At 42.1% G+C, this 23,002-nt stretch overlaps 2 protein-coding genes across 4 annotated transcripts; one reads left to right on the forward strand and one right to left on the reverse strand.

Annotated features, from left to right (window-relative positions):
• Positions 1-2,317: 2,317 nt before the first annotated feature.
• Positions 2,318-13,406, reverse strand: LOC119325905 (40S ribosomal protein S11-like). 3 transcript variants are annotated; one of them, XM_037599628.1, is made up of 6 exons: positions 13,294-13,378; positions 4,668-4,708; positions 4,474-4,577; positions 3,233-3,377; positions 3,062-3,151; positions 2,318-2,619 (listed from the first exon to the last, which is right to left on the reverse strand). In XM_037599628.1, the coding sequence occupies exons 1-6, from the start codon at positions 13,303-13,305 to the stop codon at positions 2,526-2,528; spliced, it is 486 nt and encodes a 161-aa protein (XP_037455525.1). In that variant the 5' UTR covers positions 13,306-13,378; the 3' UTR covers positions 2,318-2,525. The 3 variants fall into 3 exon arrangements, with proteins under 3 accessions (XP_037455525.1, XP_037455523.1, XP_037455524.1); XM_037599626.1 differs by lacking the exons at positions 2,318-2,619; positions 3,062-3,151; positions 3,233-3,377; positions 4,474-4,577; positions 4,668-4,708 and adding exons at positions 10,802-11,607; positions 12,128-12,280 and having other exon boundaries at positions 13,294-13,406; XM_037599627.1 differs by lacking the exons at positions 2,318-2,619; positions 3,062-3,151; positions 3,233-3,377; positions 4,474-4,577; positions 4,668-4,708 and adding an exon at positions 10,802-11,607 and having other exon boundaries at positions 13,294-13,382.
• On the forward strand, positions 5,787-7,858 carry LOC119325904. The gene is made up of 2 exons (XM_037599625.1): positions 5,787-7,471; positions 7,546-7,858. The coding sequence occupies exons 1-2, from the start codon at positions 5,971-5,973 to the stop codon at positions 7,779-7,781; spliced, it is 1,737 nt and encodes a 578-aa protein (XP_037455522.1). The 5' UTR covers positions 5,787-5,970; the 3' UTR covers positions 7,782-7,858.
• Positions 13,407-23,002: the final 9,596 nt, after the last annotated feature.

Consider the following 23,002-nt stretch of genomic DNA (forward strand, 5'->3'; position numbering starts at 1 on the left):
CGGGGGGGGGGGGATAAAGAGTGGGGTCAGAGAGGAGAGACATTGAGTATGGGGGTGGGGTGACGATGAAGCAAATGTTGGTCGAACATGCACCTACGTTACACCCCTAGCTCTGCCTAGTAAGAAAATAAGCACACAATGTTTGGTTATGTGCGTTACTCAATGTCTTATCCAAAGATTTCCCCCTTTTGGTTCCTGCCTGTGACTAGCCTCGACATCGTATTGTTGCAGAGGTTTGGTAGTTGTGGGCTCCTATGATTCATAGGATTGGAATATCTTACCGAAAAAGGGTTTCCCCCGCTTTGTATTCCAAAGCAAACCACCATTGTACACATCGCAATGTTGGGGCGAGCAGCACATCAAGCCCAAAGGAAAAGAAGAAGAAATAAATGCCAACAACGGCAGCTCAACAAAGCGCTGAAGACCCGCAACCGCTGCGCCCTCCGGAAACAAACCACCACAGCCCGAGGCTCCGACCTACTGCGAACTAAGCAACACCTCCAAGAAGGGATGCGACGCCGATGACGCTACTGCCTGGACAAGTCCTAGGGTTTCCCCAGTATGTGGAGGGAGGTGGGGGATAGCTACTACCGACACCCTCCAAGAAGGGATATTGGCACCCGCCGGTGTCACCGCATCGGAGCCGGACAAACCGGCAAGGATTTCTCCCGCACGCCAAACCCCACCGGCCAACCAGAGCCGACCAGCCAAACCACCGCCCAACACCATGCGCCATCACGGTTGCGCCGCCACCAACGTCGTCTCGCTGCGAGCACCATCACAAGGCCAAGAAGACCGGAGAGAATATCCAAGCGACGGGAGCAGCAGCACCAAGGCCGAGCGGGAGGGAACCACCTCCACCGCCGTCGTGCGGGAGGCCCGCGCCTCCGGCACCGTCGCGGTAGCCGTCCGGACACGGCAGCGGGGCATACCAGGGCACCGATACATGCAAGTCGGTGACCAGATCGATAATATGGTGCCGTGGGCATTGACATCCCAACTGGATGGTGGCGCCATCCGCTCTTTCAGATGAGGATAGCAATAGCTAGCATCGATGGATGCAAGAGAAGAAATAGGACATGGAGAGGCAACATGGTTGTCCTTGGGAGGGGGTGGGGGCGTGAAGAGTGGGGTCAGAGAGGAGAGACATTGAGTATGGGGTTGTGGTGACGATGAAGCAAATGTTGGTCGAACATGCACCTATGTTACACCCCTAGCTCTGCCTAGTGAGAAAATAAGCACATAGTGTTTGGTTATGTGCATTACTCGATGTCTTGTCCAAAGATTCCCCCCTTTTGGTTCCTGCCTATGACTAGCCTCGGCATCGTGTTGTTGCAGAGGTTGGGTCTATTTTTTGGCTGTGGGCTTCTATGGTTCACAGGATTGGAATATCTTAGGAATACAAAATCATAGGAAGTGACGTGGCATGTATCTCGATTCATATAGAGAAAAAAATGTCATTTGATACATAGGATAGGCGTTTTCCCATTGGTCTAGGCTATTTTTTTTTCTTTGAAATGTGAAGGATTAATTCCTATCCTTTTTAAATTGTTTGGATTGCTTAGAAATAGAAATTCATTTTTACAAACCAAAGGACTTCAAAGGATTATTTTTTTCCTTTGAAAATCCTATCCTACAGAATTCCTGCAAATGAAAACCAAAGGAGGCTTCGTTTTAGTAGTCCTGCATCTAGCCTCTTTTTTTTTTCTTTTTTTTCTTGAAATGGCGCATCTAGCCTTGGCCAGGGATATCTTACAAGTGTTCCCTCGGTGTCACTGTTGCCATCCTTGTGTGCTACTTCGGCAGAGTTCAGTTACGTGCGCCCTCGGGGGTCCCAAACCACGGCTTGTACGCGTGCGTACGCCAGTGTTCTGGAGCCACGGCTCACTGAGCAACTCGTCTGGGAGCTTGCCGACGAGATCGTCGTGATCTTTCGCCATGTGCATGGTGTAATCGCCGGCGCCGGGAAGGAATAGGTGGAGTGTTTTTTTAGATCATCGGAATAGGTGAAGGCGACGGTCTGACGGACGGCCAGGGCTTTCGTCTTTATTATGTGCTTGCGCTGTGGGTTGTTCTAATCGCGTCGTGGGCTGGGTGTGCGCCCGAGTTGAAAAGTTTCAATCTGCTGCTTGGAGGGGGCGCAACTCAACACGGAATGTTATCCGTGCAAGGTGCGATGTCTAGTGCCGAGCTCCCGGCTATCATTCAGGGACAGACTTCCATCGACAACCGACAGATGGGATAAATCAGCACTTGCGTGCTGCAGCTTTGTTGGTCTTAGACATTACAGACTCAATTCAGATAAGAGTCACATGCAAGAAGCCAAAAACGAGTGATGTATATTAACGAGTAACCAAGTAACCGCATTAATGATCTTCTTCACGAAGCACTCTGAACACCCCTCACTCTTAACATGAAGTTTGGAGAACTCTCGAGACAAAACCCTAGTACAAACAGATGGAACAATATAGATGTAACTGTCAAAATTTCATGGTGAAGAAGTTTTGGATTCTGCTATGACTTGCTCAGGCACCGGTGAACGCCTTCTTCACCGCACCACTCTTTGACCCTGCTGGGACCACCTTCAACACATTGAACCGCACCGTCTTGGACAGCGGCCTACATGGCATAATTGATTTAACTCAATTACCGGGTATCATAAACACGACAACATAAGCTTTCAACTCTCACTCAGACAGTGTGATGATGAGGTCATGACATGCCCCATTTAACCAAAAACATGTCCAAGTTCACAGTTATCTACTCCCTCTGTTCATAAATATAAGATGTCTAACTTTTTTCTGACTCGGATGTGTATAGACACGTTTTAGTGTGTTTGTTCACTCATTTCAGTTCGTACATATTACATACTAAAATATCCAAAACATTATACATTTGTGAATGGAGGGAGTAGCTAGCTAAGCTAATGTCTGTTAATGGTGTCAATGTGCATGTGTATTATAGAAGTACTCCCTCCGTCCTATAATATAAGACGTTTTTTGACACTATAGTGTCAAAAAACGTCTTACATTATGGGACGGAGGGAGTACATAACTTTTACCTGCACTGGCCAATGATCACGTGATCTCCTTCTCTCACACGGAAGCAAGGGGAAATGTGGGCAGGGATGTTGGAGTGCCTCTTCTCATACCTATTCACGAATATCACTATATTGCTTATGTTGCAACAACACAAACAATTTAAAACCAATGAAGAAGATTGATTAGCTTGCCTCTGGTATTTTTTGACATAGTGAAGGTAGTTCCTACGAACAATGATGGTCCAGTTCATTTTAGCACTATGACATGTTCCAGTAATGACGCGACCTCTAATTGACACAGTGCCAGTGAATGGGCACTTCTTATCAATGTAGGTTCCTGCAACACAAGCCAGATTAAATACAAGCATAGTTTGCGCAATGTGCGGCTGAACTGGACAAACAATAATGACTAAGCACACTGACAAACCGAATGATATCAAAATTCAAACAAATTTTGTGACAAAGTTTATCATGAAGAAACTAATCGAACAAGATCCGCTTGATTAACCTGGCAATTGAAACAAAATTGAAGAATGACAAATGATAAATGCAGAATTAAAACAAAAGTAATATTCTTGGTCAACATCATAATTTAAAGAACAAATTATATTCATATGAAATCACGTAGATAAAGAAAAAGCAAAGGTCAAAGACAACTTCACGTATTAACAAGCATTGCCCTTTCTTTCTATTAGCATAAAAGAGAATCTATGAACGGAAGACCATCAAGAACAAACACTCAATAGTTTAAATGACGTCAGATGACACATCGCTAAAAACACTCAACAGTTCAAAGCCTTTCAGTTTGAAAAGAAAAGATTGTAGAACATAAGGCATAACGCATCAGACAACAAAGGAGGAATTAAATATGAACTCCCTTCCCAGGAAGGGAATCCTTAGCAGTAATAATGTGGGACCAGTGTAGGCTGCATTTTTTATTTGATAGTGTTTTTGCCAGGTCTTGGAACTCGAGACCTCTTGGCTCTATACCACATTAAATTTGTGTACCATACCAACAAAATGTATGTTTGACACAATAATTTCAAATACATTAGAACACTGCAAAAATAACAAGCTGATGAAAAATATTTATAGCACGAGCACAGTAGACTGCGGAATCTAGATGATATTTCAGAACAAGTATAAATGCTCACTGCACATCAACATCGCAAGTCATAACAGATAAACAACAACACTAAACTTCCCCAAGTTGCAGGCTATACTGATCTTTATGGTGTAGATAAAGTACAAAATGTATATCTAGCTAAACAACATACAAACATAAGAAGAAGAAAATACTGAATAACGGTCACATGCTTCAGCAAGTCCATGAGTACAAGGCAATTAATAACATTCGATACTACAAAATGGACAAAGCAGCACACCATCTATGCTATCACATTACAATTGGGAAAAGGAGTGACAGAACATACCCTCAATGGCTTCCTTGGGAGTCTTGAAACCAAGGCCAACACTCTTCCAGAACCTGTTGCCCTCCTTGCCAAGCTTATTATTCCCCTTTGTGGTCTTCTTTGAGCTATAATTGCAAATCAAGTCATGATCACCAATTCAGGACACATATTTTACCATCTTACTTATATAATGAAAAAACAACAGTTCCTCGTACCAGAGGAACACCTTAGGCTGCTTCAGGAAAGCCTTCTCAGTCTGCAAAAGCCAGAAAAACTGTTTAGGACATGTTGTTTGATTAAAGCCTGGGAATACCTAAGCATCCCAAACATTCTGTCTAATATGGCTAACTTGTGACCAAGAAATATAAAGCCAGTAGCGTGGCAAGATTATCCAAGAACCTGAGCTTATTGACACATGGGCAATGGGGATTAGAGGGTGACAGTGAACAGAACAATAGCCTAACTTTCACGAGTAGGGCGTTTTGGAGCTCGGCCTCCATGGAGGCCGGATTTTTTGAAAAATTCAAAATTTGCACTTTTCAATTTCAAAAAAATCATACAAGTAAACAAGGATGTTATGTGTGTGTATGTAAAATTTGAGGATGAAATACCCTAAAATGCAGTCTGTGCAAAAAAGAGAAATTCATGGACTTTGAGGATGAATAGTGCATCTACTAAAAAGCCTCAGATTTGTTCTTTTTGTGTAGCATTCATTTTAAGGTGTTTCGGCCTGAAAATTTACACACATATGCTTTATGTCTCTAAGTATGTGTGTATTTTTTTCAAAAAAATTTGAAACGTGAAAATTTGAATTTTCATCAAGTCAAACTCGGGCTCCGAGCCCGAGCTCTAAAGAGCATTTTCGAACGAGTATTTAACCAAAAACTACCACAATTGACGGAAACGTGACGAAAAACTACCACTTTACGTTTTTGTGCGAAAAACTACCAAATTTGGACTAAACCGTGGCAAAAAACTACCAACTCGTGAAATCGCTCGCTTCGCCCGCGCTAACCCCGAATCTGACCGGTTGGGCCCGCGAATCAGGCGCCACGTTGGCTAACGGTCGCCCGCCGCGCGTAGATGGCCGTTAACGGCCCGTCCGCTGTCGGAACGGCGCCTGTCGGTGCGGTGCGGGTCAAATCTGATCCATTCCCCTCTCGATTCACTCTCTCCCTCCTCTCCCTCTCTCTGACCTAGGTGGCGGCCGCCATGTCCTCGTTGATTCCGGAGGGCGGCGGCGCTGGCGGCGGCGACGTTGGCGGCGGCGACGCTGGCGGCGAGACAAGTTTGGACGCTGCTGCCTCGCCCGCGCCTCCACCAATGGCCAGCGGCTCAGTCGATAATTGGTTGGGGAGCACCAGTTTCTCGATGCAGGCCGGCTCGCAGCAGCCGGAGGCACCGCTCTCCCAGTCATCGCCAATGGGTCGCAGGTATGCAAGTATCATCTGCTGGGCTTTTGGTTAGCTGCTTCAACATTGCAAATTAGTAAGATGTGTTTGTTTCTGTTAGTTGGACATGTGTAGTAAACTGGAGTCAGTAAACTGTATAGCTCCGTCAATTTCAATTCAATTCATGAGCACTTATTTGTGCAGTTTGGCTGACCAGAAGTGGGATATATGGTTTCGTTTAGAAGGAAGAAACCCTGTGAAAAGGGGTATATTTGAGTCAGATATTTCTTTGCTTACTCTACAATCACTCATTGCTAGTGAAGGGTATGGGGACAGTGATTACATGTACTATGTGAAGGAGGAGGAAATTGGATCTGACAGAGTAAAGTATTTAGGTAATGAAGCTAGTGTTCATGAAATGTTGGACTTTTTTCATCATGTCAAGCTAGTCAACATAAGGGTTGTGAGAAATGTTGAACCTGGAATTAGTACACAGGCTAATGAGAATTACATGAACACTCAAGAGAGCTGCTGTGTGAAAAAGGTTGTGGAGCAATCTGAGCTTCAGAATCAGATAGATGATAGAAAGGCTCAGCTTGAGAGGAGCAGGATTCAAAGAGAGGCAGATTTGAACCACTTTGAAGGAGACACTGAAGTGTCTGAATCTTGTTCTGAGGATTCAGTTCATTCAGATGGGAGTGCTGAAGTTGTTCAACCAATGGAAATAGTGTGTGTCTCTGAAGAGGATACAACATTGCAAACTACTGCTATTGTCAAACATGTGAAGAATCCTGGTCCAACTAGCAGATGTCACAAAGAGGTAGAGAAAAAACGTTTTGAAGATTGGTTTCCTGAAGCAGATGAGTTTTGTTTTGCTGGTGATGCAGGCATAAGTGATGAGGAAGAAGTAGATGATGTTGAACTACCATACCTCATGAAGAAGCCAAACACAAAGAGTAGTAAGAAAAAGATGAAGGAAAGGCTATATTTTGACCCCTCAATTCCCAATTCACATTTACTCTTGTGCAAGAACTTGTGTTTTGATAGTGTTTACCAGTTCAGAGAAGCATTAAGAGATTTTCATATAAGGACTTTGAGATCTTTTCACTACCACAGGAACACTCCAACAAGAATTATTGTTTGGTGTTCACAAAGAGAGCATGGATGTGAATTTTACATGTGTGCCTCTAGGATAGCTCATGAAAGAACATTTTGCATTAAGAAATGTAACATGGAGCACATTTGTCCAGCATCAGCAGAGAACACAAAGGTTACTACTAAGTGGCTTTCCAAAGCAGTTGAGCCTTCTCTTAGAGCAGATCCTAGAGCACCTGTGGATTCACTTATTAAAAACAGCAAAGTCAAGTTTTCAGTTGATGTATCAAAGAGTGTGGCCTATAGGGCAAGGAGGAAGGCTATTAAGGTTGTACAAGGTGACCAGAAGGAGCAGTACTATAGACTGAGGGACTACCTACAAGCAGTTCTTGACACAAACCCTGGTAGCAGGTGTGTAGTTACAACATTTGAGGACCCAGAAAACCCTGCCCCAACACCTAGATTTAAGTACATGTTCTACTGCTTGCATGCATCAAAGCAAGGATTTCTTAATGGTTGCAGGCCCTTTATAGGTAAATCTATAACTGCAATTTGTTCGAAATATCTTGTTGTAAATATATGGTAGCTAATTTGGGTATGGATGCAGGGCTTGATGGTTGCTTCATCAAGCTAACCACTGGACAGCAAATACTTGCAGCCACAGGAAGAGATGGCAATAACAACATCTACCCCATAGCCTTTGGTGTGGTTGATAAGGAAGATTCAGATAGTTGGACATGGTTCCTAACCCAGCTAAGATGTTGCATTGGAAGTGGTAGCAAATTTGGAACCTACACCATTATTTCTGACAGGCAAAAGTATGCACCCTATCTTAGCCACTAGTTCAGATATATATTGTTATTAGTAGCTTTATTTCCTTTTGTTCATGACCATGGTTATAAATTTACAATCAGGGTCTTCTTAAGGCTATAAATGAGGTGTTCCCTGATTCCCCTCAGAGATACTGCCTCAGGCACATATATGCAAATTTTCAGTCAGCTGGTTTCAGAGGAGCAGAACTAAAGAAGCTAGTAGATCAGGCTAGCTACTCATTCACCAAACATGGCCATGAATTGGCAATGGCAGAGCTTAAAGCAGAGTGTGAGGATGCCTGGAAGTGGCTTTCAAAAATTCCAAAGGAGACTTGGTGTAGGTCTTCAATGGATTACAATTGCAAAACTGATCTTGTTGTGAACAACCTGAGTGAGGTTTTCAACAAAATGATCCTTGATGTTAGGGCCAAACCAATTAGGACTATGTTTGAAGGAATTAGGACTAAGCAGATGATCAAAAGGCAGAAGACTAGGGAAAAAACAGAGAACAGCAGGTGGATGATCACACCCAACTATTCAGAGAAATTAGAGGAGAATAAGAAGTATGCCAAATTTTGTGATGCATACAAGGCAGGTCCTGACATTTGGCAAGTTAATAGTAAGGAAAATCAGTACTGTGTGAACCTAGCTACTCACTCATGTTACTGCAGGAGGTGGGACATGACAGGTGTGACATGCAGTCATGCAATAGCAGCAATGAGCAAGATTCACATGCACCCAGAGGACTATGTGGATGAATTTTTCAAAAAAGCACTATATATTGAAGCATACAAAGACATAGTGTACCCTGTCCCTGGTCCTGAATTCTGGCCTGACACCCATACTCCTGATATTGAGCCCCCAGTGTTCAAAGAAAAAGCAGGCAAAAAACAGACAGCTAGGAGAAAGGGGCAATTTGAGGTGCCTGCTCCAAAGGACACAAGCAGGATGGGAACAATTACATGCAGCAATTGTGGTCTACAAGGCCACAGATATACTAATTGTGGGAAAGCTCTAAAACCTAGTCTTGAGATGAGAAAGAACTTACACCAGGTCATTCAAAAATGATGCATTCTTTGTTTACTTTTTTTAGTTCTGGTATATTTACTAACTGATTTAATTTTGTCATGCAGGAGAATAGAGAAATTTTTAGTTCTAGTGCTACACATCCACCTCCACAACCACCACCTCAACACCAAACTACACAGATGCCAGCATCATCAGCTCCACCTCCTAAAGCAAATAAGAGAGGTTCAACATCAACAGTTTCAGCAGGAGCAGCCAGGTCTTCACCAGCACCTGCAACAGGATCTGCATCAACAAGAGCTGCAAGAACAAGAGGATCAGCATCTACAAGAACATTCAATGCACCAAGAACATCCACTGGAGAACCAGGGATATTGGCAGGCAAGAGGAAGAGGAAACCTCCTAGCAAGTTTGCATCCTATTTCAATGCTAGTGGAAACTATTGAGTGTATGCTACTTATTTGTGTTCTGCTACTAAGTTTGTGTTCTGCTACTAAATGTGTGTTGTGCTACTAATTTCTGGACAATGTGACATGTGAACTTATTTGTGCCCAATACAAATGGGCTAAGTGCTACTGATTTGTTTTGATTTGTTTTTTTGTTTTACTTTGCCATTTCTACAGTACAGAACTTATTGCCAAATTCATTGTACGAAAAAAAATCTGCACAAAAAAAGTCTGGCCTGGGGCTCGAACCCAGGACCAATTGGTTGTAACTATGCGTTCAATACCAATGGGCTAGTGCTGGTGATTTGTTTGACTAGTATCGGCCAAACTTATTATATGTTGTTAGCCACGTCCTCTTTTCAGCGTGCGTAGCAGCCGGCAGCGTGGTGAGCGTGCGTTGATTAAAACCAGTCGTTTCGGATTCTACTACTTTATTACGTGTCCACCCACCACGCCCTCTGCTCACTCGCCCACTCGTCGCTCGCACCGCCCACTCCACTTCCCCCTCTCTCCTGTCGAAATCACCATCGACAACCACCGCCACCGCCGTCGCCATGGAATGGCAGCTCGCCATCGAAGCTCTCGCCGGCAACAACAAGGAGATCCGGGCGCAGTACAGGGAGATCGCGCGCTGGTTCCCCAGTATCGCGATGCTCAGGAACCACGCCCGCGGCCTCGTGAAGGTGATGACGGCTGCTGAAAAGCAGCGCGCCTTCCCTGCCGGCCGCACCATCCCGACGCCGACCATTCTGCTTTGGGCGATGCGCGAGGTGCAGCGCTCCCCCGACCCCACGCAGCGCGCCAGATGGTGGATGTACCGCTCATCCACCACGCCACCGGCCGCCGCGGACGACGTCACCGAAGCCGTCCTCGCTGTCCCAGCCCCAATCAACAACGCCTACTGGGAGTGGCGCAATCCATGGGTCCTTGGGCCCTCTGACGACTCTGAGGGCGAGTCTTCTGACGACGAGTCCACTGACGACGAGTCCAGTGACGAGCCCTCTGACGACTCTGACGACGAGGTGGATGAGGTAGTCGTCCTCTCCGACGACGAGCCTGAACTGCAGATGCTGGCTCCCGTCCTCGACGCCGTGGAGGGGGATAGGAACCGCCCAATCCACGTGGATGCGCTGCCAGAGGTGGACGATCTCCCAGACGGCGTCGTCGTGAAGCAAGAACAAGATGGCGGTGAGGATGATGTGCTGGAGCCGGCGCCGGGCAAGAAGAAGAGGGCGGCCGTGACTGCGGTGCGCCGCTCGCACCGCCTGAAGATGCTGAAGAAGGAGGAGTGAACTGCTGCACTAATATTCAGTTTCGTTAGTCCTGAACTTTCTTAAGTGCAGTAAGTTCCTAGGTTCAGTTTCGTCAGGCACTATCTACTAGTAGTTCATCTTTATGTCAGGCACTATCTAATAGTAGTTGCTATCTATGTCAGACTATGAATGGCACTACTATTTATCTATGTCAGACTATCTATGTTAAGTTATTTGTCAGACTATCTAAGCTAATTGCTATATATGTTACTTGCTACTTCCAACTATGTCACTACTGTCAGTTATCACACATGATATAAGCAGAGTAAAACAACCTCATCATAGATAAAACATTCTTACTTACTTAACTTAGCATGAGTACTTAGCATAATAGGTCTTAACCTAATAGTCATTACATCATAGATAAAACCAAGTAGTTCTTAAACCATAGCAATACCTCCCTCCCTCATACCATTCTGAAAGCACATGAAACTTTCCCAAAATATACACCTAACATGCATGACATTCCAAGGCCAGCTATATATATAGGCCTACTAATTACTTAACCCACAAACCAACCACTTCACTCATTCATAATTGCCTTGATCCTCTCCAGCTTAGCTTTGCTGTCATGCCCAGCATTGAGCAGATCAGCAATAAGATACTCTAACTTCTTCTCTTGCTTAAGTAGGTCCCTGTCCCCCTTCACTTCCTTCATGGCCTTCCTCATGTTCTGAATGATCTCTGCTTGGCTTTGAAGAATGCACCTTTGCTCCTTGGCAAGCTTCAGCTTTTCCATACTTAACTCAATCTTTGCCTGATCCTCAAGTTGTTTCTTCTTCTCAGCTAGTTCATTGATTGCCTGACTGGTATAGTCCATGTCATGAGACATCTTGCCATCTTGGTAGTCAAATAGGTTGGATACATCTTCCACCAACTGGCTGTAGTTGTTTGACAGGAAATCAATTTCCTTCTGTAGCTTGGCCACCTCTTTCTCATGGGCTTGTTTGTCATTCACCCTGCCCAAGTTCTGCTCATGATACATGTCCCAAATCCTGGTTAGGCACCTTTGTAGAATCTCTGGCCAAGGACCATCCATCCACTCCACAACCCCACAGTTCACACCTTCATCCTACAGAAGCAATTATTTATAATTAAGCACAAAGCACTTAGTAACAAACTTAGTACAGAAACCAAAAGTCAAAGTCATTTCATTTAACTGAAACCCTTTGTTTACATCAATATGCACCTGACTTAGCATCAGAGATAAATTCAATTAACAGCTACATTTAGCAACAGAGATAAATTCAGTTAACAACTACATTTAGCAGTAGATATAAATTCATTTAACTCTGTTCTTTTTCAGTTAACACCTACTCTGTTCTTTTTCAGTTAACACATACTCTGTTCTTTTTCAGTTAACAACTATATTCTCAGGTTCATAATACACTAAAGATATCTGCTTGTAGGTGTTATCAGGTTCAGTCATGTATTGAATTCAGTTAACTAAAGATCTACTTTCATATATAGCTTCCACATGCTGCAGCACACATCTCTGCACCACATGCTGCACCACACATCTCACATCTCCAGCAGCAAAACACATCACACATCTCCACCAGCAAAACAAGTTAGCGTTCAAGATTTAATACCTGCTGCATAGGACAACCCAGGAAACGCCTGCCAGTCAAAGAACCTTCAAAAGCCACCATCTTCTTCGGCCTCTGATGATGCATCATGCACGTCGGCTCAGATTCAGTGTAAGAACCACAAAAAGATGGTTCCACCACAGTGTCAGGGGTTTCCTGCAAAAGAAACTTCGAATCAAACCAAAAGCAAATTGGAATCTCCAATTTGGATGAACTAACCCTAACCCTAACTCTGTTCCACCATTATGCACTTACAAATAGCTGCTGATCCAATGAAACCATGTTGATGTCCTCGTCCGAGCTGTCCTCGTCATACCAGGATGGCATCCTCACCTTCGACCGGCAGCAATGGCCGCGGCGGCGACGGCGATAGGCTGACCTAGGTCAGAGGACCAGGGAGAGGGAGAGGGAGAGGATGGAGTGAGGACGAGTGAGAGCGAGCGAGGAGGAGGAGAATGAGCGGCTGAGCTCGCTCTCACTTATTGGCCCACCGACAGGCGCCGTTCCGACAGCGGACGGGCCGTTAACGGCCGTCAACGCGCGGCGGCCGTCCGTTCGCCAGCGTGGCGACTGATTCGCGGGCCCAACCGGTCAGAAACGGGGTTAGCGCGGGCGAAGCGAGCGATTTCCCGAGTTGGTAGTTTTTTGCCACGGTTTAGTCTAAATTTGGTAGTTTTTCGCACAAAAACGTAGAGTGGTAGTTTTCTGTCACGTTTCCGGCAAATGTGGTAGTTTTTGGTTAAATACTCTTTTCGAACTTTCACAAGTTAATATAAAAATCCATCTACGACAGAACCTGAAGAGTCTGCCTACAGAACATTAGAATTAGCAAATGCAAGGATGCCGTGATCAAACTTATATATGCCACTACGCCTACTATTTTGGAATGTCCAGTCTCAGTCACTTGGCGATAGGCGAAGCGAATGGACAATCCCAAATATTAATAGTTTGTGCCATATCAACGCTGGACTTCAATATTGCTCTACTTAACACCGAAAGAACCTACCGTGCTAGATCCAAATCTTCTATCAGACTAATCAATGGAAATTAGGTAAAATTTTCGTCAAAAAATAAAGTAATTTGACTCAAACGAATGCCCCATATAACTCGAATTAGGCAAACAAGAGAAAGTGAAGACGAAATTAAGTGGTAGGATCGACATAGCTGACCTGTTCTGCCATGGCTGATGCTCGAAGGTGATGGGGCCGACGGCGGCACGCGCTAGGCGGCGAGAGACGAGAGAAGGCGTAGCCGAGACAGAAACCCTACTCGTCGCGCTCGTTTATGATGTATGCAAATCAGATGGGCTCTTGTGGGCCTGGGTCTCAAGCTGGTTTCCCCCAGTTGGGCTACTTTTTTTAGATGGTTGGGAATTTGCGGCATGTTTGGCTTCCCTATTAACATCGTAGTTGTTTCTCAAAAAAAAAGTGAACATTGTATAGTTGAATAAAGTGGAGCGATGTTTACCTAAAAACATATAATTCTGTCTATAATTATGTCATTTTTATATTTATTATGTGATTTTTTTGTTGCTTCGATAAATATAAATGTATATCATTTTATAGAAAGTCTGTTAATTAAGATATCTCTGTTCTAATGGTTGACTAATGGATAGAATTTTTTGTAATACTAAGCTAGATGCTATTTTTCCTTTAAGTTTCTCCCAGGCCTCCCAAGGACTGGAAGTCACCATACTCCTTTGCTAAGGGACTCAGGTCTTGGAACCATCCCTAGAAGCACCAGCTTCAAATTTGAAAAATGGTGGTTTCTTAGAGAGGATTTCAAAGATCTAGTAGCTAAACATTGGTCTGCTCATGTTAAAGAAAACTCTGCCATATAAATAGGGCAGGAGAAAGTTAGGATATTTAGAAAATTTGCTAAGGGGTGGAGCAAAACCATAGAAGCTCTCCTTAGGAAAGATCAGAAAGACCTCACCGAGGAGTATGATATTCTAGATGTCAAGTCAGAAACTTCCCCTCTATCAGAGGTTGGAGCTAAAAGAATGAAATAGATCCTCAAGGATCTGAATCATATCTGGCTTTAAGAGGAGACTAAGGCTAAATAAAGATCTAGAGATAGAAACATTTTAGAAGGTGACAAAACAGTAGGTATTTTTATGCACTTGCCAACCAAAGGAGGAGAAGAACTATGATTCATGCTCTAGATGGTCCGGGTGGTACTATTGCTGATTCAGATAAAATGCTGAAAATAGCCACTTCCTTCTATAAAGACCTTTTAAAACAGAAGATAGAAAAGGTTTTAGTTTAAATGTTAATTTTTTTGCCACTGAGGAGAAGGTCTCAGAAGCTGACAATGCTTCCCTTCAAGCCCCTTTTACTTAGGAAGAGGTAAAGGCAGCAATATTTGGTTCATACTCTAATGGAGCTATTGGGCTAGATGGTTTACCTTTACTTTTTCCTACAGAAATTTTGGGAGGTCATTAAACAGGATGTGACGGCCCTTTTTCATGACTTCATAAGCGCAAACTAGATATATACAGACTGAACATTGCTATACTAACCCTCATCCCCAAGGAGGAGGATGCTACTAGTGTGAAAAAGTTTAAACCAATCAGTCGGCTCAACTGTATTTTTAAGTTTTTACTAAGGTCTTTACAAACAGATTTGCTCTTCTCATGAACTTTTTAACTTCTAGCAATCAGACTGCTTTATAAAAGGCAGGTTCATATTGGAGAGTATGGTCACATCACATGAGGTGCTTCACTCTACATATAGATCTAACAATTCTGGCCTAGTTTTTAAGTTAGACTACGAGAAGGCTTTTGATAACATGAACCTAGATTTCCTACAAAAAAGGAATTTTAGCCCTACCTGGATCAATTAGATTAAATAGATCACCCATCGAGGATCCCAGGAATGTCGGTGTGTGGAGCCGGACACTCCAGCTTTGTGGACCATTGTCCCCAGCTCTGGTCGGATGAGGTGAAAAGCTAATCATGCAATTATATACCTTCTTCCGGAAAAATGACGGATGGTTATACAAACTTACAACTCAAGGAGGCTTTTCGCAAGAGAAGTCGTCGTGTGTTTACTCCCTTGAGGAGGTTTGACTCGTCCCTCTTAAACATTGCCACTAGCATTTGAGCCAGCATGTGGCGTTCATAAAATTCACCTTTGATGGAGCGAGTCGAGTCATTGGAATAGTTGTATTTCCATAAGGATGGTAACGTTGCTGAAGAGGTTGGACTCCTCGGAGAAGTGCTACGACCATGATACTGGGCAGCAACAACCCATGGCTGCGCAAAAGGGAAACCTGGTGTGCAAGACGGTTCATCTCATGTGTCCCCTCCCTCGCACGAGTCCTCAAGCACCGGTTATCACTAGTGTATTGAGCTGCTATACAAACGGTTTTTACCCCCTTTCTGCGACGAAGTTTTAAACCGTCGCCTTGCATGTGTGTGCGATAGGGGGTCCTTCCCACATGACCCAGAAACCGTCGTGGATAGGCCCTCCGGTCACACACGGAGCAAAAAGAGCTTGTGTGCAATCAGGCGAGCCATCGCAGACAATTATACAAGTCCAATCATTTCTATCTATAAATACATCCCACATAGTGAATCCAAGACATATGTTTCCGTTCATATGTACATCCCACACAGTCAATCCAAGAACTACGTTTCCGTTCGTGTGTACATTCCACATGGTGAATCCCAAACAAACATTTCCGTTCACAGGTACATCACACACAATTTTCTCCATCAAATCATCTGTAATAGCGTTGCGATTGCAGATGATATTAACAATTTTATCGTTTGCGTTATTGAATGCATTACACATGGTGCCTAGAAGAAACTGTGTGGCATAAGCTGTCCATCACACACAATTTTTATGTGGAAAATATTTGCGCAAGGTGGCCTAACGCAAACAGTTTTCCAGAGCAAGTCATGTGTGATTATTCATTGATTCAACACATTTACTTGCTAGAAACTGTGTGGATTGTCTGAGGTCATTGCCCACGGTGTTGTCTCAATAGCAAGCTAATTGGCCTATTATTATTAATCCATATGTTAATCAAACTGACATTTTGTATTAACCACACAATATATTTCATTTTCGTATTACGAAACTAGAATCTCATAATTGAAATACATCAGAGTACAACATCATGTAGCTTCAGCGCTCAGTTACACCATATAGGCATATAGCTGGCTACCCCATTACATAACTGCACGAGCACCAAGTTTCACATGCAACATCTGTAACCTTTGGAAATTAGCATCATACGATAGATAGACAGATGAATCTCATCTGAAAAACTGCTGAAGCGGAAGGCGAATATTGAGCCTTCAATGATGTTGAAGGTCCTTTCAACTTTAGGCCAGTGCCTGTGGATAATTGACCGTCCATCATTTGTCCTCTTGAGGAAGACTTCAATATTGTACCATGGGTATTGTATGAATACCTTCCTCGCCTCCTGAGCATACAGGTGGTTTGAGAGGTAACCATCAGTGAACTACTTTGGAAAGACCTAAATACAAAGATAAGCATAAATATCTTATCTAAATGTGAAAATGGCGGAAAGGAATAAAAAAGACAAGGTATAAGAGTTAGTACAATCCTGTAGTTCACTGATGTCTTCTTCATCATGCAGACAAAGATGTTGTTGTTTTTCGTCGCTAGTTTCTTTATCCTAACAATCTTTCCGAGTTTTTTGACTTGACTGATATTTAAGGACAACTCATTTCCCCATATGCAAAATGGGTCTAACAGTGGGTCAAAACCTCTGACAACAGGACATACATGTACAAGACCAAATGTTAAAAACCTAAATATTAGAATGGTTTCTGTAATTACACAATAATGTGTTATTAGACAAAGGACCATGCATGTGCAAACCTCGATGGTAAACCTTGGTGCCTCTCATTGTTTCCCTGCAACACATATAAGGTAGTTATTAATCAGGTTAAGTGAGGGTTGGCATAATATCAGTAAAATATGTTGACGAAAAATAAACACATTGCAGATTCAGCAGATTAATTCGAGCCACATGGAAAAACCATTTATCCAAACCAAGCATGATTAAGAACTAGGAAATATAGCAATTGTATTTAGTACAGCCAAATTCGATTTATTCATCACATGCATAACAATACAAAATTTTACCCGCAAAAATTGGGCATCGCATTCCAGAATTGAACCAAACAATTAACTAAACACCACAACAAATGAATAAACAGTAACTAAGCTCCACATTGCACAATATAACACACTAGAAGATCAGACAGTTAACCAAACCAAGCATGCTTAACAACTTGGAAATATAGCAATTGTATTTGTTTCTCATGTATTTATTACAACCAAATTCGACTTATTTCTCACATGGAAGATAATACAAAATTACACCCAAAACAGTTTAACATGCATTATAGAATTGAACCAAACAGTAAACTAAACACCACAACAAATGAATCAAACATTAAGTGAGCACCACATTGCACAATATATAACATACTAGAAGATCATACAATTAACCAAACAAAGCATGCTTAATAACTTAGAAATATAGCAATTGTATTTGTTTCTCATGTATTTTTGTAAAGCCAAATTCGATTTATTTCTCACATGCAAGACAATACAAAATTGCACCCACAAGAATTGAACATCACACTGTAGAAATTGAACCAAACAGTTAACTGAACACGACAACAAATTAACCAAACAGTTAATAAGTAAGCACCACATCGCATGATATATAGAACATATATAGTAGAGGATCAGATTGCATGCTAACAGTACATAGGAAAATCCAATAGAATTTGTTAAGGAAAAGTAGGAGCAACACATGCAACAGATAAACCAAACATGCTTGATACGTCTCCGTCGTATCTATAATTTTGATTGTTCCATGCCAATATTCTACAATTTCATATATTTTTGCCAACTTTTTATATTATTTTGGGACTAAGATATTGATCCAGTGCCTAGTGTCAGTTCCTGTTTGTTGCATGTTTTATGTTTCGCGAAAACCCCATATCAAACGGAGTCCAAACGGGATAAAAACGGACAGAGAATATTTTTGGAATATTTATGATTTTTTGGGAAGAAAAATCAACGCGAGACGGTGCCTGAGGGGGCCACGAGGCAGGGGGGCGCCCCTGACCCTCGTGGGCACCCCGTAAGGCGGTTGATGCTCTTATTTTGCCGCAAGAAAGCTAATTTTCAGAGAAAAATCTTGGCGAAGGTTTCAATCCAATCGGAGTTACGGATCTCCAGATATATAAGAAACGGTGAAAGGGCATAATCTAAAAACGCAGAAACAGAGAGAGACAGAGAGACATATCCAATCTCGGAGGGGCTCTCGCCCCTCCCACGCCATGGAGACCATGGACCAGAGGGGAAACCCTTCTCCCATCTAGGGAGAAGGTCAAGGAAGAAGAAGAAGAAGGGGGCTCTCTCCCCCTCGCTTCTGGTGGCGCCGGAATGCCGCCGGAGGCCATCATCATCACCGCGATCTACACCAACACCTCCATCATCTCCACCAACATCTCCATCACCTTCCCCCATCTATATTCTGCGGACCACTCTCCCGCAACCCACTATACCCTCTACTTGAACATGGTGCTTTATGCTTCATATTATTATCCAATGATGTGTTGCCATCCTATGATGTCTGAGTAGATTTTCGTTGTCCTATCGGCAATTGGTGAATTGATATGATTGGTTTAATTTGCTTGTGGTTATGTTGATGTCCTATTGTTCCCTCCGTGTCTCGCAAGCGTGAGGGATTTCCGCTGTAGGGTGTTGCAATACGTTCATGATTCGCTTATAGTGGGTTGCTTGAGTGACAGGAGCATAAACCCGAGTAAGGGGGTTGTGGCGTATGTGATAAAGGGGACTTGATGCTTTAATGCTATGGTTGGGTTTTACCTTAATAATCTTTAGTAGTTGCGGATGCTTGCTAGAGTTCCAATCATAAGTGCATATGATCCAAGAAGAGAAAGTATGTTAGCTTATGCCTCTCCCACATAAAACTTGTTATCGGTCCAGTAAAGTAGTCAATTGCTTAGGGACAATTTCACAACTCCTACCACCACTTTTCCACACTCTCTACATTTACTTTATTGCTTCTTTATCTAAACAACCCCTAGTTTATATTTACGTGCTCTTTATTATCTTGCAAACCTATCCAACAACACCTACAAAGTCCTTCTAGTTTCATACTTGTTTTAGGTAAAGCAAACGTCAAGCGTGCATAGAGTTGTATCGGTGGTCGATAAAACTTGAGGGAATATTTGTTCTACCTTTAGCTCCTCGTTGGGTTCGACACTCTTACTTATCGAAAGAGGCTACAATTGATCCCCTATACTTGTGGGTTATCAAGACCTTTTTCTGGTGCCGTTGCCAGGGAGTCATAGCGTGGGGTGAATATTCTCGTGTGTGCTTGTTTGCTTTATCACTAAGTAATTTTATTTACTGTTCTTAGTTGTTTTCTATCTTTAGTTATGGATATGGAACACGAAATACCAAAAAAAATTAGGTGTACTTGCTACTCATGGAGATGGGGAACCTCCTAAAACCCTCCATGCTCATTATGTGAAGGATATTATGTACTACTTTGATAATCCTGAGAAAACCACATTCAATTATGTTATGGGAGACACGTTGAATCAACGTGAATACTTTAGGGATTATCGCTTGACACAAAAGGGAAACTATTATGGGATCAAATTTATATGTTGTATTGGTATGCTAGGCAACTATGCTTGAGATATGATTATACTTGTTGCTCTAGGATGAAGGCTCCACACCTTCCCTTTTCATGAAAATTTAATGATAATAAAACCTTAGCTTCTTATACTAATGATATATATGATTACTATGATGTGGAACAAATAGAAGAATTCGTTGCTTTTATGGGTGCTTATGAAATTGAATCTTTGTTTAAAGAGTGTGAAAATCTTGATGATGCTGTTTACAGACCTGAAAATTATGCTATACTTCAATATTGCTATGAGATTTATGAATTCAATTCCGATATTGATGCATCTATTGAGAATGTCTCTGTTGTCCAAGAAGAGACTAATATTTTGCAGGAAACTATGGAAGAAGAAATTGATGAAACTGTGAGCTCATTGGATGAAAAAGATGATGAGGAGAGCGAAGAACAAAAGGAGGAAGAGCGGATTAGCTACCCGTGCCCACCTTCTAATGAGAGTAACTCTTCAACTCATACATTGTTTAATTTCCCTTCTTTCTTACCGAAGGATGATTTCTATGATGATTGTCATGATCCCGTTGATTCTTTTGAAATATCCCTTTTTGATGATGTTTGCTATGCTTGTGGCCAAGATGCCAACATGAATGATGCTTATGGAGATGAACTTGCTATAGTTCATTATGTTAAACATGAAATTGTTGCTATTGCACCCACGCATGATAGTCCTATTATCTTTTTGAATTCTCCCGACTACACTATATCAGAGAAGTTTGTGTCTATCAAGGATTATATTAATGGGTTCCGTTTTACTACTAAACATGATGATTTTGATAGATATAATATGCATGTGCTTGCTGCTCCTACTTGCAATTATTATGAGAGAGGAACTATACCTCCACCTCTCCATGTTTCCAACACAATAGAATTGCAAGAAACTGTTTATACTATGCATTGGCCTTTACTATGTGTGCATGAATTGTTCTTTTATGACATGCCGATGCATAGGAAGAGAGTTAGGATTCGTCATTGCTTGATATATGTTTCTTTGTGCTCACTACTAAATTACAAATCATTGTTAATTAAAATTGGCTTTGATATACCTTAGGATCCGGGTGGATTCATTACTTGAGCACTACATGCCTAGCTTAATGGCTTTAAAGATAGCGCTGCCAGGGAGACAACCTGGAAGTTTTAGAGAGTCATTTATTTCTGTTGAGTGCTCTTATATAGTTTAAAAAAAAGAGGGAACCCAAAACTTTTCAAAAAGGAAAGTGAAAGTAAGAAAGACAAGCATTGTTGAAGTGGGAGAGCTCCTTGAACTTTGTTCATGCTCACGAAACTTTGTGAATCTTAATTACAGAAACTTTTCATCAAAAATAATTATCCCCTTGTATACTTCCATTGTATTATAAAAATAATGTGCCAAGGTTTGCCTTTAGGATGTTTACAATGCTTGTTAGTTTGTGCGGTGCAGGACAGAAACTTTGGCTGTAGTGCGCGATTTTACATTTTTTACTGGAACGTCAAACGGTTCTGATTCTTTTTGCAATGTCTTTATATAAAAAAATTATTTTTCCTAATTTTGTTAGAATTTTTGGGGTACCATAAGTATGGTGAATGTTTAGATTGCTACAGACTGTTCCATTTTTGACAGATTCTGTTTTTGATGCATAGTTTGCTTGTTTTGACGAAACTATCAATTTTTATCAGTGGATTAAACCATGGAAAAGTTATATTACAGTAGATATAATGCAAAAACTAAATATGAATTGGTTTGCAACAGTACTTAGATTAGTGATTTGCTTTATTATGCTAACAGATCTTACCGAGTTTTCTGTTGAAGTTTTGTGTGGATGAAGTGTTCGATGATCGAGAAGGTGTCGATATAAGGAAAAGGAGGAGAGGCAAGAGCTCAAGCTTGGGGATGCACAAGGCACCCCAAGTAAATATTCAAGGATACTCAAGCGTCTAAGATTGGGGATGCCCCGGAAGGCATCCCCTCTTTCTTCAAGAAGTATCAGTATGTTTTCGGATTCGTTTCATTCATGTGATATGTGCAAATCTTGGAGCGTCTTTTGCATTTAGTTTTTACTTTTCTTTTATACACCATGCTGGTATGAGATAGTCCTTGGTTGATTTATAGAATGCTTCATGTGCTTCACTTATATCTTTTGAAGTTTGGATTGCCTGTTTCTCTTCACATAGGAAACCGCCATTTGTAGAATTCTCTTTTGCTTCACTTATATTTGTTAGAGCGTGGGCATACCTTTTGTAGAAAGAATTAAACTCTCTTGCTTCACTTATATCAATTTAGAGAGATGACAGGAATTGGTCATTCACATGGTTAGTCATAAAATCCTACATAAAACTTGTAGATCACTGAATATGATATGTTTGATTCCTTGCAATAGTTTTGCAATATAAAGGTGGTGATATTAGAGTCATGCTAGTGAGTGATTGTGGATTAGTATAAATACTTGTGTTGAGGTTTGTGATTCCCGAAGCATGCACGTATGGTGAACCGTTATGTGATGGTCGGAGCATGGTTTATTTTTTGATTGTCATCCTTTGTGTGGAGGTCGGGATCGTGCGATGGTTAACTCCTACCAATCCTTCCCCTAGGACCATGCGTGTACTACTTTGTTTCGATGGCTAATAAATTTTTGCAATAAGTATGTGAGTTCTTTATGACTAATGTTTAGTCCATGGATTATACACACTCTCACCCTTCCATCATTGCTAGCCTCTTCGGTACCGTGCATTGCCCTTTCTCACCTCGAGAGTTGGTGCAAACTTCGCTGGTGCATCCAAACCCATGTGATACAATACTCTCTATCACACATAAGCCTCCTTATATCTTCCTCAAAACAGCCACCATACCTACCTATCATGGCATTTCCATAGCCATTCCGAGATATATTGCCATGCAACTTCCATCATCATCATATACATGACTTGAGCATTCATTGTCATATTGCTTTGCATGATCGTAAGATATCTAGCATGATGTTTTCGTGGCTTGTCCGTTTTTTGATGTCATTGCTATGCTAGATCATTGCACATACCGGTACACCACTGGAGGCATTCATATAGAGTCATATCTTTGTTCTAGATATCGATTTGTAATATTGAGTTGTAAGTAAATAAAAGTGTGATGATCATCATTATTAGAGCATTGCCCCACTGAGGAAAGGATGATGG

The sequence above is a fragment of the Triticum dicoccoides genome, chromosome 6B (genome assembly GCF_002162155.2).
Source record: "Triticum dicoccoides isolate Atlit2015 ecotype Zavitan chromosome 6B, WEW_v2.0, whole genome shotgun sequence".
In the NCBI taxonomy this organism is placed as follows: domain Eukaryota; kingdom Viridiplantae; phylum Streptophyta; class Magnoliopsida; order Poales; family Poaceae; genus Triticum; species Triticum dicoccoides.

Excerpts from the sequence above, each read along its gene's own strand:
- LOC119325904 (XM_037599625.1), top strand. The coding sequence starts at position 5,971 with ATGTGTAGTAAACTGGAGTCAGTAAACTGTATAGCTCCGTCAATTTCA. Across the intron at positions 7,472-7,545 it reads TGGTTGCAGGCCCTTTATAG|GGCTTGATGGTTGCTTCATC; the intron begins GTAAATCTATAA and ends GTATGGATGCAG.
- LOC119325905 (XM_037599626.1), bottom strand. Across the intron at positions 11,608-12,127 it reads TGGGTTGTCCTATGCAGCAG|GATGAAGGTGTGAACTGTGG; the intron begins GTATTAAATCTT and ends TTGCTTCTGTAG.